Source organism: Diadema antillarum, unplaced genomic scaffold (genome assembly GCF_040938485.1).
Source record: "Diadema antillarum isolate AM-2024a unplaced genomic scaffold, OU_Dant_1.0 scf00000114, whole genome shotgun sequence".
NCBI classification, from domain to species: domain Eukaryota; kingdom Metazoa; phylum Echinodermata; class Echinoidea; order Diadematoida; family Diadematidae; genus Diadema; species Diadema antillarum.
Window position 1 is genome coordinate 3,870,681 of NW_027271003.1, and position 18,081 is coordinate 3,888,761.

The 18,081-nt window shown below is 39.0% G+C and overlaps 1 protein-coding gene across 1 annotated transcript in view; it reads right to left on the reverse strand.

Moving 5' to 3' along the window:
• LOC139719752 (uronyl 2-sulfotransferase-like) overlaps positions 1-18,081 on the reverse strand; it is a 45,522-nt gene that overhangs the window by 17,311 nt on the left and 10,130 nt on the right. The window contains exon 3 of the mRNA XM_071631141.1: positions 15,971-16,042. Within this exon, the coding sequence (XP_071487242.1) occupies positions 15,971-16,042 (72 nt within the window). The remainder of the gene's footprint in view (positions 1-15,970; positions 16,043-18,081) is intronic.

Below are 18,081 nucleotides of genomic sequence, written 5' to 3' on the forward strand. Positions count from 1 at the left end.
AAAGTTTGTCAGATAGTATTACAGAAGAAACTCATTCTTTTTTGTTTGTTTATTTTATCATTATTTACTTATCTCTCTTCTAACTTAAAGGTATAGTGGATCTCTTTGCAACCCAAATTCGAAAATGCCTAGAGACAGCTAGTAACCAAATATGCTACTATAATTTAATAAATAAGAAATAACCATTCCAGTATGTATCTTAGTGTGCACAGTAAGACAGATCAAATCAAATAGGAAAACATCTGAGCACTAAGCCTGAGGTCTGACTTTGCACTCAACTTCTTCCAATGGCTAACGGATGTTTAATTTTTGAATTTCACTGACCTCCAAATTTCACAAAGAAAACCTTCTTAGCATGATGGTTAATATGACATTTGACTGATATTGGAGATGTTTGCGAATCGGATCTACTACCTTTAATATTATTAAATCTAAAATGATAATTTGAAAGTTCGGAAATGCTGGAAATATCCTACCACAAGGAGGCAAAATATAAATGGTTCACATTTACAATTCATTTTGTTTTAAAAATTTTCTTATTTATTTTCGTTTTTGACAAACTCGCATACCAACGGCTGATATACTGTATAGTAAAGTGAATGTTTCATCTTCCAAACAGCATCCAATGGGATGGAAAACTCCAACTGAAAGGTGGACACCGTGACCATACTCGCTAAAGAAAACGCGTAATAGGGGTCGTTTTTTCTCACGGATTAGATGAAAAGTGTGATGTACGAGCGTATATAATCAAAGGGTATCAAAAAGGCCGAAATTTGGGAAAATGGTATATTGTTCAATCATGATGAAGTACTTCTTTAGGGTGCAGGAAACATTTAAGGAATACTTGTTTTTAAGGCCCAAAAAAATCATATGATCATTACTCGTTTACAGGGGCCATTTTGAAAGTCCATGTATGAGCATGGTGTCCACCTTTTAATTGTCGCTACCCCTCCCGGGACAGTATCAAAGGACCGTTTTGTTAATTAACGCAATCCCCCCTTCCTTTAAAAATCCTGGCTTCAGGCCTGCTAACGCGGGTATACAATAGAAAAATAAAAGTTAAAACAACACCAGGAAAATCACTATTCTCAATTTTGCGGCGCGCTACGCGCGCAGAGTCTCGAACACAATTAAACTTTGCAACTTCCTGGCAAAATGAGTTTTTACTATTTCCTAGATGAAATACCGCAACGCGATTGCATGCAACAGACAAAAATACAAATTTCCTCGAGACTTTAAAACGTCATTAAAACAGTCAAAATTCACAATTTGCGGCGCGCTTCGCGCGCAAATTCTTATACAACTTTTGTAGTTCGGTCGTCCAAAGAATATATATATGTATATATATATATATATATATATATATATATATATATATATATATAATTGTGTGTGTGTGTGTGTGTGTGTGTGTGTGTCATCATTGGTATTGGTACCGAAGGTCCGTTTTTTTAGTGACCGCACCCCCCCTTGAAAAATCCTGGCTACGGGCCTGAGGACTGATATAATCCTCGAGATTTAGATCAATATTACCGTGCTTTATTTTATGAAATGTTGATAGCCTTAAAAGCTTGCGTCGTTCTGGGAGTGGATGAAGTTTGAGATCCTTTATCATTCCGGAGACGGAAGATTGCCACTTGTAATCATTACAGATGAATCTGGCTGCTCTATTTTGTACTGCTTGAATCTTGGAGATGTTACGTTGAGTGAAGGGGTCCCATACTGTACAGCAATACTCCAAGTGGGGACGCACTAGGCTCTTGTATGCTTGTAATTTAACATTTCTCGGTGCATTATGTAGATTACGACGGAGAAAGCCAATCATGCTGCTTGCTCTGGCTGTAGTTATATCAATATGTCTATTCCATTTTAAATTGTCTGATAAGACAACTCCTAGGTATTTGTGACTGGACACTGTTTCTATCTGGTGACCGGCTAAGGTGTACGTGTGATGAATGGGTCGAGACTTCCTTGTGAAGCGCATAACGTTGCATTTGTCCAGCTTGTATTTCATTTGCCATCTTTTTCCCCAAGCCTCTAAGGTACGTAGATCTTGTTGAAGTATGACACAATCTTTATGTGTCTTAATGGGACGGTAAACTACACAATCGTCTGCGATTACTACTACTATTACTACTACTACTTCTACTACTTCTACTACTTCTGCTACTACTACTACTACTACAACCATACTACTATACTCCTGAGTACTATTACTACTACTATTACTTTGCTACTTTACTATACTCACAATCATACATAATGATGATAATGATGACGATGATAATGATAATAACAACGATAATAGTGAATAAACAAAAGAATATCAAGTATGATGTAATTTATAGTAATTTTTATTATTTTTCCACATTTTCGGCATTGTTATCACTAGTTCAACAATAATCACGATTATTATTGCTACCAATAGGTCTAGTTCAACTAGTACACATTTCACTTCTACAAAAGTCCGAAGTGAATTGAAGAGCACGGTAGGCCCTTTTACATGGGCTTTGATAATATCTGCGGAGTGATAAAAGCAATACAGTAAACCTCGGATAAGTCGACGTCGAGTGAGTCGAAAATCACTTAACTCGAAGCAAAATAAAAAGTCCCGATTTTTCCCTATGTATTTTCTCCAAGAAATATTTGGATAAGCCGAAGTACGAGAGTCGAATTTCGGCTGTGTCGAAGTAAAACATTCAGTCCCTTTTGTACAAAATACACGTAGTTTACATCACTTGAGCCGAAGAAGATTTGTCTGACATTCTCATTACATTTAGAGGAGAACAAAAAATCGGCATGTCGCAGAACCCCGTCCCTGGCCTGCTGCAGGTAAGCATGCACACTCAACGTACCGCTCTGCACGCATGTCGAATACATGTATACATGTATACACACAGCACATCGATCCATATACTTTATCCATACACACAGCACATCCATACTTTATCCATGTCAAGCCAGAACTCCTTGGTCAACCAATCGTTGCTTTAATATTTTAGTGACAGGCCAAGTGGGCGGAGCTTGTTTGTGCGTGCCCGGCTGGCTGTATAGTTTTGTTCAATGGAAGTGGGATGGGCCTGGGAGAGTGTTTGTCTCAGGGTAGGTTGACAGAGATGGCTACCTATGTTACACCATAGACATAGCACATGCACATTGCCACATTAGCGCAGACATTCTCAGAACTACGTTTAACTACTAGTATTGATACAAATTCCATGTTCAATTTAGAACAAAATAAGAACATTATCTTCAAGAACAGACAAATTTGAATGCAAACACACACCCGCACGCACGCACACACACACACATGCATGCAAATGTAATATAATACATGTACATAACTGTGAGTCGAAAAAAAATCGACTCTCGCGAGAGTCGAATTTCACTTAAGTCGACGCATTTTTGTCAGTCCCGAGAGCTTCGACTCATGCGAGGTTTACTGTACTATGCTTTCGTAGGCTGGGTACCATCATCATTCTTCTCTTGCATACGGCACAACTGTTAATACACAACATGGCACAGTTTTGCCCACTATCGACTACACTCACCAGAGTTTCCGTAAAACGAAATGCAAAACCATCCAAGAGTTGCCGCTGTTGCGATCACTGCCGTTGCCATGCCCCTCCAACAATTGTTAGACCGCAGAGAGGACTTCATGTCGCTGATATACCGATGCGAAGTGAAAGAGAAAGAAGTCAAATCGCGAAGATACATGTACAGTATCACATAGCAAAGTCGAAATCAACACAAGCCATTGTGACTAGGTGCAAACCTTCACATTTCACAGTAGTTGAATGGCGGACCATCGTGTTCAAAAGTAGCACAATCGATACTTATCCCCAAACGATACAGTTAGACCGCAACTCCCTGAAATGCCTTCGCATTTAGGGGCTGCGGCATGGACCTCGCGTACATGAATACGTAATGAGCTGGGAGACCACATTTTTAGAGTGTCTGTAAATCTAAACGACATTAGCAATCTACATGATTTATACATCGATAAAAAGCTGAAGAGCTGTACTTTGATGAAATTTGACCACTTGAAAGGTTATGACATATAAAATATACTGAACAAGGGAATTATAAAACATAGAATTTGCATATTTTTCACTTTTTTTTGGAGGGGTACACTAGACCAATGAAATAAACGTGGACCAAAATGGAAGAGGTATGAAATGAAAGAGGAAATATCATTCCATGAAAATATAATAATTTCACGTGGACTGATTCAATGAACGGGTCAGGTTGTCGGATAAATCATTGCGTTGTACAGTAAATTTTTGACGAGATTTCAGTTTGCCGCGAATACGCGTACCTGATTGGTTAATTCCCTCTGAGTGTGGTGGAGAGTTGAATGAACTTCGCGGAATGACAGATGCGTATCCCAAATGCAAGAGATACGCATCCCAATCTGACCAATCAGATGCCTCACAGAACATAATTTATGTATCCCTTTATCATCTGATACGTATCGAGAATAATGAGATAAGTATTGTTCTATGCTCGTAATACGTATCTCATATTCTCCACACCTATCTAGGCCCCAGTCACATAATGCTCTGCGTCCGGCGTTACGTCCAAAAAAGTCATTTTTTCTGCGGACTCCCGCGGATCCTTTGCCGTCACCAGAAATTTTGTACAAAACATACGGGGGAAAAAAATGCGGGCGGTACGGACAAATACGACCAGATGCGAATGCCTGCGTCCACTTTCGGATATTCTTACGAATTGGCACATAATAGTTCTGAACACTTGCGGAGAGTTGCGGATATTTTCGGATAGTTGCGGATACTTACAGATTGTTATAAATAATTATGGACATTATGGTTTTCTGTGACGATCCCTGCTAAGTCAGTGTATTATGACAGCAAGGTTATCACATATTGGACTGTCTTACATTGTACACTGGGGAAAACTGAAATTGAATTACGTACAAGTTGTGAAAACCTAGCCTTACAGTAATAGAAGATATATGAAATTTTGAACTTGAAGTTTGAATTTTATTTCTGCAACTCAAATATGAATAACCGTCATAAATGTAAAGAATACATAATATAATTATACCACAAATGGAATACATTACAGATCGATGAGTTAAACAATAGAGTAAGAAAATATTACTTACAGTCATGGAATAGACAAACTGTGGTAACGCTGTCGTTGTGCAGCGATAGTCATGACTTTGGGTTATGTTAAGGATATTTTTGTAATAAAGCAATGCTTATTAAAATAAAAATTTACAGAAAAAAAGACATTAGGACTTTCAAGCAGCCCTCCCACACCCACGTACAATATAAAAAAAATGTAATACACATCCCGTAGAGCGTAAAGTGGGTAAGACTATAGAGAAATACTAAATTCGTTCTAATTCTATAGTTTATCGCTGTCCCACACCTTCCCCTGCCAGAAAAGTGAATAAAATGCTGTCACCCCATCCCCTACCCAATATATTGCTTCTTTTTTTTTCGAAAAAATATACATTCAAAGAGTGCAAGAAAAAAAGTTCAGCACCAAGGGTCAACCGATGTCATCAGTATATGGGTGCCACCTAAAATGACTATTTGTGGGAGAAATTTCATAATTTGACCATGCACAGTTCTGCATCTCCACCGCTCCAACTGTGTTGTAGCATTCCTTCAGGTAAATGCGCTGCAGCTTGGCAACACGAGTTGTGTGACTTCCAACGAGTCTCTGTGTTCCCATGCGAGTGGAAAACGGAAAACGTCGAAGGCCGCAATCGTCCGCAGCATCCGTAACTGTCTGCAAATACCCGTAAGCGGAGAAAGTGTTGTGATACGTTAACTTGCGGTTAATTTCGGATACTTACGGTGGACGTAAACGAACGCAAACGGACGGGAGGTAAAAATGTTTGCGGATGGTCTGCGTCCAAGCTAGGGGTAGTTACGTTCAGTTACGGATAGTTACGTTTGGTTACGGTTACTTGCGTAAGTTTGCATCAGTGGAGACCCTCTGCGAAATTTGGAAAATTTCAAAATTTCGCAGGCTTGGCGCCGTCATTTTGCGTTTCATTGAGCTACGGACAGTTACGTCTACATACGTCCCTGCGGATGCCTGCGTCCATGCTGCGTCCCCCTGCGTCCACTCATCCGTATCTATCCACGGCGGACGTAATCCATCGTAAAGCACTGTGTGACTGGGGCATAAAATTATTCTCGATACGTATCACACTATTTGGGATACGTATACTCTCTTCTTGATGATACGTATCTTATATTCACCATACGTATTGAATTATACGAGATACGTATACACTTTCCTTTGTGATACGTATCTCTCTGTCCTCGATACGTATATCTCACTGTTTGGCAGTGCAACTGTCCAATCAAAACCAGCGTTTCACAGTACTGATTCTCGAAGCTAGTTACCCTCGATAATCGCGTTGTTTGCTCCCTAAAATGACTCCCGTTGAGCTCCATGGTGTACCACGCCCGTCTTATGTGTTCTGCGTGCGCCTCTTTACTCTTTGTTATCACTGATATCGATGGAAATACACTCCGTATTGATATTTTTCCATAGAGAACAGGGTTGGTACAATATCAATATGCTGAAAGGCTTCGCCTCGTATCAGTACAATGCGGTAATGTGCAAAACACACACCCTCTACGGTCAAAAAGAGTAAGATTAGAGTTGCAAGAATTCTTCAGGGTATACTCAGTAATAATTTACATCATTTATAGTAACGTGTTTTCCTACTCCATGTTTCACAGTTGGTCATGTGTGTGTGCGTGTGTGTGTGCACTGTTACAGACAGAGTAACTGTGATGGGAAAGTAAAAACAACATGATGGTCTTGCAATTCTCAGATTATAAGTACATATTATTTCTTAAAACTGCTCTTCTGTGCATTGCCAGAGGCTACCTCCTATAGACAATACAATTAATGGCACAATGTCTCAGAACAGATGACATCTTCAATAATATTTCTTTCCCCTTCTGTTGTTAAGGAGGCTAAAAACCTCAGTCATATCATTGAAATCCGGAAGGAATATTAGATCTACATATATGATGAAGAATAAGGTTACGACCAAACTTCACAGAAGGCATTAGATCATCAATTCAACCCAAACATTAAAAAAAAAAAAAAAATGGAACCAGATGATTCCTCTAAGCACCAGCTGATAACAGTATACAAGCGTCAATATTTTGAAGATGTCGACTTGGACAAATATTCCACAAAAAAAGTGTGCACCACCTTTGTTAATTTTTACATCTGAAAATGCAAAACCTCCCTTGTGTGGTAAACGTAGGGAAATATCACCCTTCCCACTATCTTCCCCCACTCAATTCACCTCCGACAGACATAATATACTTCTCGAATTAAACATGCTTGAACACAAATCTGTAGTCCTATCTAATCTGTATCGATGTCTAACTGTGAGCGGCGAATGTTTGCGAACGTAGCAAATTGTACGTTTTGTCAGAAGTTTTGAACATGTTCAAAATTTCTTCGCGATAAGAAATAAATGCTCTGATTGCAATTGTTTCCGAACCCTGACGAAAACCTACACTCTGGTAGAATATGCAACTTTGCAAGCATCAGCCGATCAGTTAGAGAACCCCTTAATGTCAGCTATATTTTGATTATGAGAGCAATTGATTTACATGCCAAAATAGAATTCAATGAGATCGTATGGTAGTACATAATATAAAAGGTAAATTATAGTACCGATGGATTATAGGGTCAGGGCCGGCAAAACTGAGGGGGGGGGGGGGGGAGCCTCCCCACTTTTTTTTACCCGTACACAGAAATACATAGAGTGTCACCACTTTGGCGTTTTGTTTCCGTTTTGTTTTTTGTTTTATTACCCTGGAAGTGACACCAAAAGAAAAAAACAGAATGAGTCCTTAGAGCGCTGTAAGGTCTTATTTTTGCGCTTTTTTTCTTGTCACCTCATGAAACCCGGAAAAGGCACCCCCCACTTTTGCAAACGTGGCGCCGGCCGTGAGGATAGTAAAGTCACATATATATTTTGAAACCTATGATCTGAAAGTCGCCCACTCTTTAAGTAACTTAACTTTTTGTAAAGGCCACCTGTCAATCTCGATGGGTAAACAACAATATTCACGTAAAGCACACATTAAACATGATGCATCGCAACGAGCAGGAAGCACATGGCGCTCTACATCTGGCAATAAGAGCCATTCGAGTAATAGAGAAAAATAGGATGTTTGAGCATAGTTTCCTGGAAGGAATTAAACAATGCAAGGATTCAATGTGATGAAAACTGTCATCATAATCACGTGATCAGCATCAACAATTTGTCATAGAATGAAGGGTAATTTCAGGCAGTTTTAGTCACAGCTCTCATCCACGGAAGTCGCGGCATCGTTAATGGCGTTCCGTTTATTGTATCAATTTTCTTCATTTCTCCCTTCTCAGGTGTGAAAAATAATTGCATGTAACAAAATACAGGTCTCACATACGGCATGAATACATGTTTTGCCAATTAATCTTAACAGGCATCGAGCATATACGATTGTTATTATATTTATCTCGAGAATGCTCATGACAGCATTTTTCCTTCGCATTTCTTTTTTTTTTCTGTTCATCAGTACGACCTTGCCTTTATAATACATGCAATCCATTTTTACCAGGTCATGTTTATTGCAGTGTTTTTCGCCAGTGTTGGGATACAATGAAAATCCACCTACTGTACAACGATGAAAATAAAGGGATTCCCCTTAACACACAAACGAAAATCCCTTACAGTTTTGGAATTGAAGTGGGGAATTGTACTGTATTAATTTTTGTACAAACACGCATGCACACGTAAAGGACAAGAAGAAAATTCCAGGCGGTGAGGGAGGGTAGCTGGTCCGGTGACACCATTGCAACTCCAACTTTTGAGGAAAACAGGAAAACAAACTGTTGTGTGGTCTTGCTCTTGTTTGGAAAACTCGTTGCCCTCAACACAAATATCGAAATCTAGCAATCTTCCACTATCCCAGTAAAACAATATACTAACTACACTTATTGCTAGAAGGCGTATTTGGTTCCGTGTATGTGAACATTAAAGAATCATAGTATTTGATTTGATTTGATTTATTTATTTCAACACGGTAAAAAGCCTGCTATCAGCTTCGAAGCTGCTTTTCAGCAAGGCCGTGCATAAGGATTTACAAAACTGAATCAAAAACAAAGGAACAGGCACAATAATAATTTGAAAGAAAAAATGACAAAACACACAACATAGATAGCATACAGTGAATAAAACTAGAATTGGAACAAATATAGATACAAATATAAAATGGCTTACACATGGAGAAGGCATTTCGATGACAACAAAATCAAACTGTGACGAAAATGATATGCGTCATTAAAAAAAAATAAAAATAAAAATATCACAAAGATTTGTAACAATTGAATGGCAAAAAAAAAAAAACATAATATCTGGAAATTTACTTTCTGAATTGCTTGTGTAAAAAAGCTTAAACTATCAATATTTCGAATATTTTGAGGTAAACTGTTAAATAATTTAGATGCATAATAAATGGACTTCGCTTTAAACAATTCGTTCTTGGTATGGGTAAAAATACAATTCTATTATTATTGCGTAAAAATATTCTCTTAATGTAATACGTGAACATAAACTCTGCGGTAATAAATTATGAACGGCTTTATATATTTGAGTTACTGCGTGCTTTTTCCAGCGCTCATTTAAACAATCAATTTTCAGGGTGTTATATAGTGTCTCCCTGCTAAACCGAGCATCTACTCCTAGCACAATGCGCAAAGCTCTATTCTGTAAAATCTGGAGCCTTTGCAGGTCGCACACATTTCCATTCATCCACGTGAGGGAACAGTAATCAAAGTGTGGTTGAATGACCGTTTTGTACAATAAAAGAGCTGACTTTTCGTCTACAAAACGTCTAGATCGTTTCAACAGTTGAAGACCCCTTATACTCTTATGTTTGACGTGATTAATGTGAGCCTTCCAAGAAAGGTTTTCATCAAGTGTCACCCCAAGGTATTTGCATTCTGTTACTCTTCGTAGTTTGGTGCCATTCACGTTTATGTCAACACATTCAAAATGACGTAACTTAGCCTTTGTTCCAATTAACATAAAATTGCACTTATTCACATTGAGAAGTAGATGGTTATGAAAAAACCATTCACTAAGCAAAGAAAGTTCGGTATTTATTGTTTCTTCTAAGACTGTTGGATCCTTAATAATAATAATAATAGTCAGTTCTTAGAAACGCATAATACCATAAGATAGTCTCTATGCGTGTACAAAATAATGAAACAAAATGTATCACATATTTCTCTATTCAAACATGTAATCAACAATTATCAAAAAGGTGAGTTTTTAACACAGATTTGAATTTATCAAAATCTGTAATGCATCTAACACTGAGAGGGAGATTATTCCATAATGAGGGTGCCATTTTTCCAAAGGACCTATCACCATATGTCTTAGATTTGACACTTATTTCAGAGAGGAGATTTTTTGATTTTGAGCGCAGATTACGACCAGGATGATATGGCTTGATGAGTTCACTGAGATATGCAGGGGCATTTCCATGAAAACATTTGAATACAAGGGTCAAAATCTTAAACCTGATACGAGCTCTTATGGGCAACCAATGAAGACTACGAAGAATGGGAGTTATATGATCAAATTTCCTTTTGCGTGTTACAAGCCTTGCGGCTGAATTTTGTATCCGTTGGAGTCCTTTCAGGTGAGAGTCTGGAACTCCAATGAGCAAACCATTATTATTATCCAAATGACTAAAAATAAACGCATGAACCAGTTTTTCTGTAGTTGCTTTATCGAGAACGTGTCTCAATTTTCCAATCCTGTGTAGACCTATGGCTGCAGATTTGCATATGTTATTGATGTGAGTTTTCATACTAAGATCATCTTGGATAATGACACCAAGGTCACGTGCCTTAGAAATTGGCAGCACAGGAGTATCGCAAACATTAACGGACAAAGTTGTTGAGGACTTGTTACGAGATCTTACATGCACAACTGTGACCGTGCACCTCAAAACGAACAAAAAGTCGCACACACTGATTTTGCGTGAGGACTGAAAATAAGTGAAATGGGTCAACCTAGCCGAACTTGATTTTTTCATATTTTCTGAAAGAGCGGGTCTTCTTTTACATCATGCTAAAATTTGGTATCATAAAATGGGCAGGAAAGTGTGTTTTTTAGCAGTTTATCTCGAACATTTTTGTTAGAATAGTGTGACTAGGTGTGTCTTTAGAATCATTTTTTTTTCATTTCTGAAAAACCTTGTCCACACTCTTCACTTTCAACTCTAATAACTTTTGAAAGGATAGGGCTACTGCTTTGAAAGTTGGCATTAATCATGAACAGAATGAGTTAATGAGGCATGCTCAATTTCAGTTTAATCTGATAATCCCTTTATTGTTGTTACTCTGGTGGTCTACTTCCTGTTTTTTGTCCCATTCATCACACAGCCAGCACGGTTTGGTAAAGATTAAGCGCTTTAATAGACACTGTACTTCAGAGCCTCTTTTCTCAGTTCACACTTTTCCTGAGTTTGTGCTTTCTTTCCAATATTTAGATAGGTTAGGAGAGTCTATTTGATTTGAGTTATACATCATTTTAAAGCTGAAAGTCTGCTCTTTCAGAATGTGGTCTTAACTAAAAATTCATGTTTGGCGACTTTTTGTTTGTTTTGAGGTGCAGAGTCACAACTTCAGTTTTCTCAAGATTCAATTTCAAACCATTTTGCAAAGACCAATCTTGAATTTTACCTAAGCATGATTCAATCTGACCAACTGCTACAATACTGTACATCAGAATTGGTGCTTTTTGGCAATGAAAGATAAATCTGAGTATCATCAGCATATGTAATTTTACTTATGCCACACTTGTCAATTACATCCTCTAAGGGAGCTGTGCACATTATGAAACACAGTGGTCCTAAGACAGAACCCTGAGGAACCCCTTGTTTGAGAACATAAGGGGCAGATGCAGTACCATTGATTGAGACACTCTGCGTTCGGTTGCTAAAATAAGACTGAAACCAATCAAATGCAGTACCAACAATTCCATAAGTCGATGACAGACGGCGGAGCATGATGTTATGGTCAATAGTGTCAAATGCAGACGAGTAGTCTAGCATCACCAACAGTGTCTCCTGGCCCCTGTCTGCTGCAAGAAGTAGGTCATTAAAAACACGTATCATAGCTGTCTCAACACTGTGATTTCTCCTGTATGCTGATTGTGCTCTTCCATACATTTCATTTGATTCCAGATATGCATGTATCTGATTGGCACATGCTCGCTCTACCAACTTTGCAACAAATTTAAGCTTTGCTATTGGTCTGTAATTTCCCAATACTTCTGAATCTAAACCTGGTTTCTTAATAAGAGGATCAACTTGTGCATGCTTGAAGGAATCTGGAAAACAGCCGCTCATCAGAGAAAGGTTGATAATGCGTGTGAGTACTGGAGTCAGCTCATTAACACATTTCTTCAACAGCCATGTGGGTATTGGATCCTGGTTGCAAGATGAAGATGGTGAAGCCAACACCAGTTTCCTTTAGTACCGCTGTCTCGGTGACGGGTTGAAATTCTGCAAAGGTTGGTCCGTATGCTGTCGCATGGATGCTATTTGGACGTGGTGATGTACAAGGAAATGAAAGTGATGACTGGTTGTTTGACACTTTTGCCAATTCATTCTTTATGTTTTGAATTTTCTCAGAGAAGAATTGCACAAACTAGTTAGCCAAGTGAAGTAAATCACCACCATACTTGGATGGAAGAACCTTGTCGGACGATGACGAGGAAAGTTTGCTGAACTTTTGAAACATTTGCCGAGTGTTGCAATCCTCGAAGGATTTCTTGTGATATTCACGTCTTCTCTTGTTCAACAAAGCCTTGTATCTAGCTCGCTGATCTCGAAAAACTTGTTTGTACACTTCGAGATTCTGAGAATTTCTTAGCCGTTCCCAGCTCCGAAGTTCCTTCTTTGCTGCACGGAGAGAATCATCATACCAAGGAGCATGTGGACGAGCAGTGATTGTTTGTATTGTCTCAGGTGAATGCTTGTTCAGCATATCACTAAGGACATCATCATACTGTTTTACTAATTCGGCTAGATCAGAGGATGGAGCAAGAAACAGTGCAGATTTTGTAATGTCGCAGCGAAATGCCTCCAGATCTATGTCACGAAGCTTACGCGTCTTTATGACAATCTCCCCTGCCGGAGGCCTGGATATGTTCAGCTTACATTCAACCAAAGCATGATCTGAAGGCAAGGGATTAGAGACGGTGACACTGTCATCCACAACAAAATCATCCAAAGCACGTATCAGGATCAGATCCAATGTATGGCCTGCATCATGGGTTGGAGATCCAACAAGTTGGTTGAGGTTGAATGACGTAGCAAGATCATCAAGAAGTATAGTGCTGCGACTTGTGACGTCATCAACATGAATGTTAAAATCCCCACACACCATAACGTGACCAGGGTAAGTAGCCAGCTCTTCAAGGAGTGTTGAAAACTCATGAAAAAAGTTAGTAATTGTGGAGCATCTGTTTGCTGTCATTTGCGGCCTATAAATCACTACCAGACGCACAGATGAACACTTTAACGAACAGGTAAATGTCAAATCCATAATTTCAAAAGACTCGAATACTTTGGATTTGTTGAAAACAACTTTGAAGGACTTACGGAGGCAAATACCAAGGCCACCTCCTTTCCTGGTTTGTCTTGGCACATGGTGCAGCCTATAATCGGGTAGTGCATTTAGTATTCCTGCAATGGTGTGGTCATCTCGATGATCCCCTGACATCCATGTTTCTGTGATGACAATAATATCAAGTTTTCTCTCCATCACCACATCACATAACATGTCCACTTTGTTGTTCAGCGACCGTGCATTCCACAAGCCAAAGTGACAGGGCTTTTGGGCTGACGTGCAAGTTGAGGGCATCATGGATGCTTGGGGTGGTCTTACCTTGTGGCAGCATGGCAAATATGGTAGAGGCATAGATTGTACAGTTGAAATGCTGCTCTCTTCAGACGCTACATGTATGACAGAAGATTGAGTAATGGGTGTTGCTGCTTTCCGCTTTTTCCCCCGTCTCGTTTTCTTTTTGTACGAGATTCCAAGAGAAGTGAGAGTTCTCCATAATGTAGGGGGAAGCCATTGATGACATGTCTCTTTGAGGCCGATATCATACAGCTTCTGCCTGGGATAAGTATGCGTAACATGCTCTCTGATGTCTTTAGTTTGCGTGCCTTGACCTCTGCACAAATCCTCAACAGGCCCAGGGTTAGGATTGATGTCGCCATCACGAAGAATGGAGATTCGAAAACAAGCATCAGACTTGGGGTAGTAGTGAATCTGACCGCCACAGAGTCTACTTGTAAGTTTCACTGCCTGAGAATGTGTCCACTTCACTGGTGTAAGAGTGTACTGGGATTGTCTCAGTTGAGACCAGCATTCTGAAGTACACCCATTCAGCAGGTGCATGCCAAGGAGCAGAACAAGGGTTGAATACTTGATTGACTCCATTGTCTCAGTACTTTGTAACTGCTTCAGTGGATGGTCACAATAGGATTCCAAGCTAGTTCATTCAGGCTTGAGTAATCAGCAATGGGTATGCCCATGAAGAAGCTGTAACATGGCTGTGCTTGACCCAAGTAGACTCATGGTATGGCAAAAAATATGAAGTCCACAGACATGACAGGTACATCCTTAGAAATTGCATCAAGAGTCTAGCGTGATCCAGATGCCTTACCAAGAACATTGGTGTAGTTTTGAAGCTATGGCCAAGATGATACAGCAAGAAATTAGAACAAAATATGGGAGCAGATGTGAGGAGCTGTTCATGGGCTGAACGCTCACTCTAATTTTTTTTTTTTTTATTTGGCAGAAAAATATAAACAGGTGTCGTCTGCATACAAAGAAACTTTACATTGTTTGATAGCCTGTGGGAGATCATTGAGTGTTAAGATAAACAGTAATGGCCCCAGAATACTCCCTTGCGGAACACCACTTTCCACTGCAGTCATTGGCGAACTATTACCATTTACTGTTGTCACTTGCTTCCGCATTCCGAAATATTCTGTAAACCACTCGGTTGCCAAATCATCAAATCCCAGGTATTTTATCTTTTCTATCTTTTTCCAAGTCTAGGGTCACCATTGCAACAACATCAGAGTATGCTCTGAGATGACCGGAAGTATGTGTCTCGAGTGGCCCTGCGCAACGCCTGATATGATCTTTGAACGCTATTAGTTCCATCTTAACTTTCATGACATTTAAATTTGTTCGTGAGTACTTCATTTCTACCAAAATGGCGCCGACTACAAGGGAGAAGGCGCCATTAACCATTAACGAGGCTTCGGTCGACTTGGTGGCTACAAAGCTGAGCACGAACAAAGCATTCCTTACGTCCATTCAGGACGTAGTGAAAGAAGCTATTAGGAGTGAACTTGCCTCATTACACGAGACAATCGAACGACAGGAAAGCTGCATCATGGATCTTGAAAAGTCAGCGGAAAGTTCAAAGAGGTTGCTGCCCTGTCGTCGAAGCTTGAGAGAAAGAATGAGGAGATCATCCATCTACAACAGACATGTAATGACCTCGAACAATATTCACGAAGAAACTGCGTGCGCTTCTTCGGCATACCGGAGTCAAGGGGAGAGAACACTACAGAGATCATTTGTCACATCGCGGAAGAGAAACTTGGGATAGACCTACAGAAATCTGAGATAGATCGAAGTCATCGAGTCGGAACGAAGGATGAACGAAACAAAGCAGAGGGAACGGAGACAAAACAGAGTAAAAATGCAAGAACGGAAAGTCACAGCAACAAAAAACATAGACCCATAATAGTGAAGTTCGTATCCTACCAGACAAAGAAAACAGTACTCACCGAGAGACGGAAACTGAAAAAAAACCTGGAATCGCTATCTACGAAGACCTAACAAAGAGATATAAGCAACTACTCACCGATACTAAGGCCCACGATAAAGTTCTCACAGCATGGACCTCTGATGGCCGCGTTGTTGCGCTCGTTGGTGCCTCCGGAGGGAAGACGATCACACGAGGGATCCGTGATCACAATGACTTGCGGACACTACGTTAGTGCCTGTGCACTTTCCCCCACGTTATGCAATGATTACTATGATTGTACATTAACACTTCCTTCTAAAATGGCTTCTTACACTTGTTCTTGCTGCTCCAAAAATGTGAGCAAAAACCAGAAAGCATTATGTTGTACTAATTGTAACCAATGGATTCATATCTCTTGCGGACATGTTACTCGTAAAAAATATGATGATGTTAAAGTATTATTTGAAAACTGGCAATGCCCAAAATGTACTTTACAGTACTTACCCTTTGGGGGTGAAGAATTTGACAGTCTCGATCAGTTTGATTCGTCTACTTACCTTTCAACGGATACTCAAAAAAACTCGGACAGAGAATTATATTGTATTTCTGATTTCCCGAATATAAAGGGTATTAAAATTGCTCATTTTAATATAAGGAGTTTGAAAAATAAGATGTTGGATCTGAAGCAATTTTTGATAGAAAACCCTTATGATATATTTGGTATCTCCGAGACTTGGTTACATGATGATATCACTAACGACATGGTCTCAATAGATGGATTCAATTTTGAGAGACTGGATAGAAATGGTCATGGTGGAGGAGTTGGGTGTTTTGTCAACAGCAAATTTTCATATGTACGAAGAAATGACTTAGAACGAAGCGAGAGTGAGATATTATGGTTGGAAATAAAGCGTGAAAATAGCAATTCATTATATATCAGCATTCTTTATAGAAAGCCCGATGCACACAAGTCATTTTTTGCCGCTCTCGAAGAGTCAGTTGACAAGGTATTATCCTTGTCAAATAACGTCATGATATTGGGAGATTTCAATTGTGATATGAGTACGAAAAATAATTTATCAAAGAATATTTTAGAGTTTTGTGCCACTACACAAATGAGACAAATCATCGAAGAACCAACCAGAGTAACACCTCGTAGTAAGTCTCTGATAGACTTAATACTTACTTCGCACTCAATGAAAATCGTTAAGTCAGGCGTACAGTGTATTGGCTTCAGTGATCACTCTTTGATTTTTTCAGTTATTCAAGGTAAAAGCCGCCCTTTTTCACCAAAGATCAGCAAAATTAGATCGTTTCGTTTCTTTGATGAAGATATGTTCAAAAAAGACTTAAATGGCCTGGACTGGAGTTCATTTTACTCAGGAGAAAAATCCGTTCAAGAATTATGGGATATGTTCAAATCTATGTTTAGCTCATTGAGCAATAAACACGCTCCGATTATTTCAGTTAGAAGAAAACAAAGAGGAGTCCCTTGGATAACAGAAGAATATATGAAGCTGGCCCGTGAATGTGATTTCTACAGAAAAAAAGTTCAGAAAAACTGATTCCGAATCTGACTGGCAAAAATTGAAGTTTTATCGAAATAGAGCTAATAATTTGAATAAACGTTTAAAACAAGGTTATTATAAAGAAGCATTTTCATCGTGTGGCAATGATGTTCATAGAAATTGGAAGATTTTACGGAATCTCTTGCCAATAAAAGAAGTGAAACAGAGCTCAAGCTCCTCGTAAATGATGAAGTATTAATGATGGCAGTACGGTAGTGAATATTCTTAATGAAGCTTTGAATAATGTGTGTGAAAGGTTTAAAAATAACACCAAGTCCTCAGATATAAGCGTCAACACTATGGAAACTTTGGCTCAAGTAAGCACAGAGTTCCAAATTCAAAGAAATATCTGTTGAATTTGTAAAAAATGAACTGCGTAACATTAATTGCAAAAAAAAGCTATGGGTATTGATGGCCTACACCCAAAACTGTTAAAATTGTCAGCTGGTTATAGGTGAACAGATAACTTTTATATTCAATCGCTCATTACAAACATCTCAAATTCCGGCAGAATTAAAAAAGCTCGAATTACACCGGTACATAAAGATGGAACATAAGATATTAATAATTTTCGACCAATATTGATACTTCCCATTTTATCAAAAATCTTAGAAAAAGCAGTACATGAACAGTCGTATACTTATCTAAATGAAAATAAAT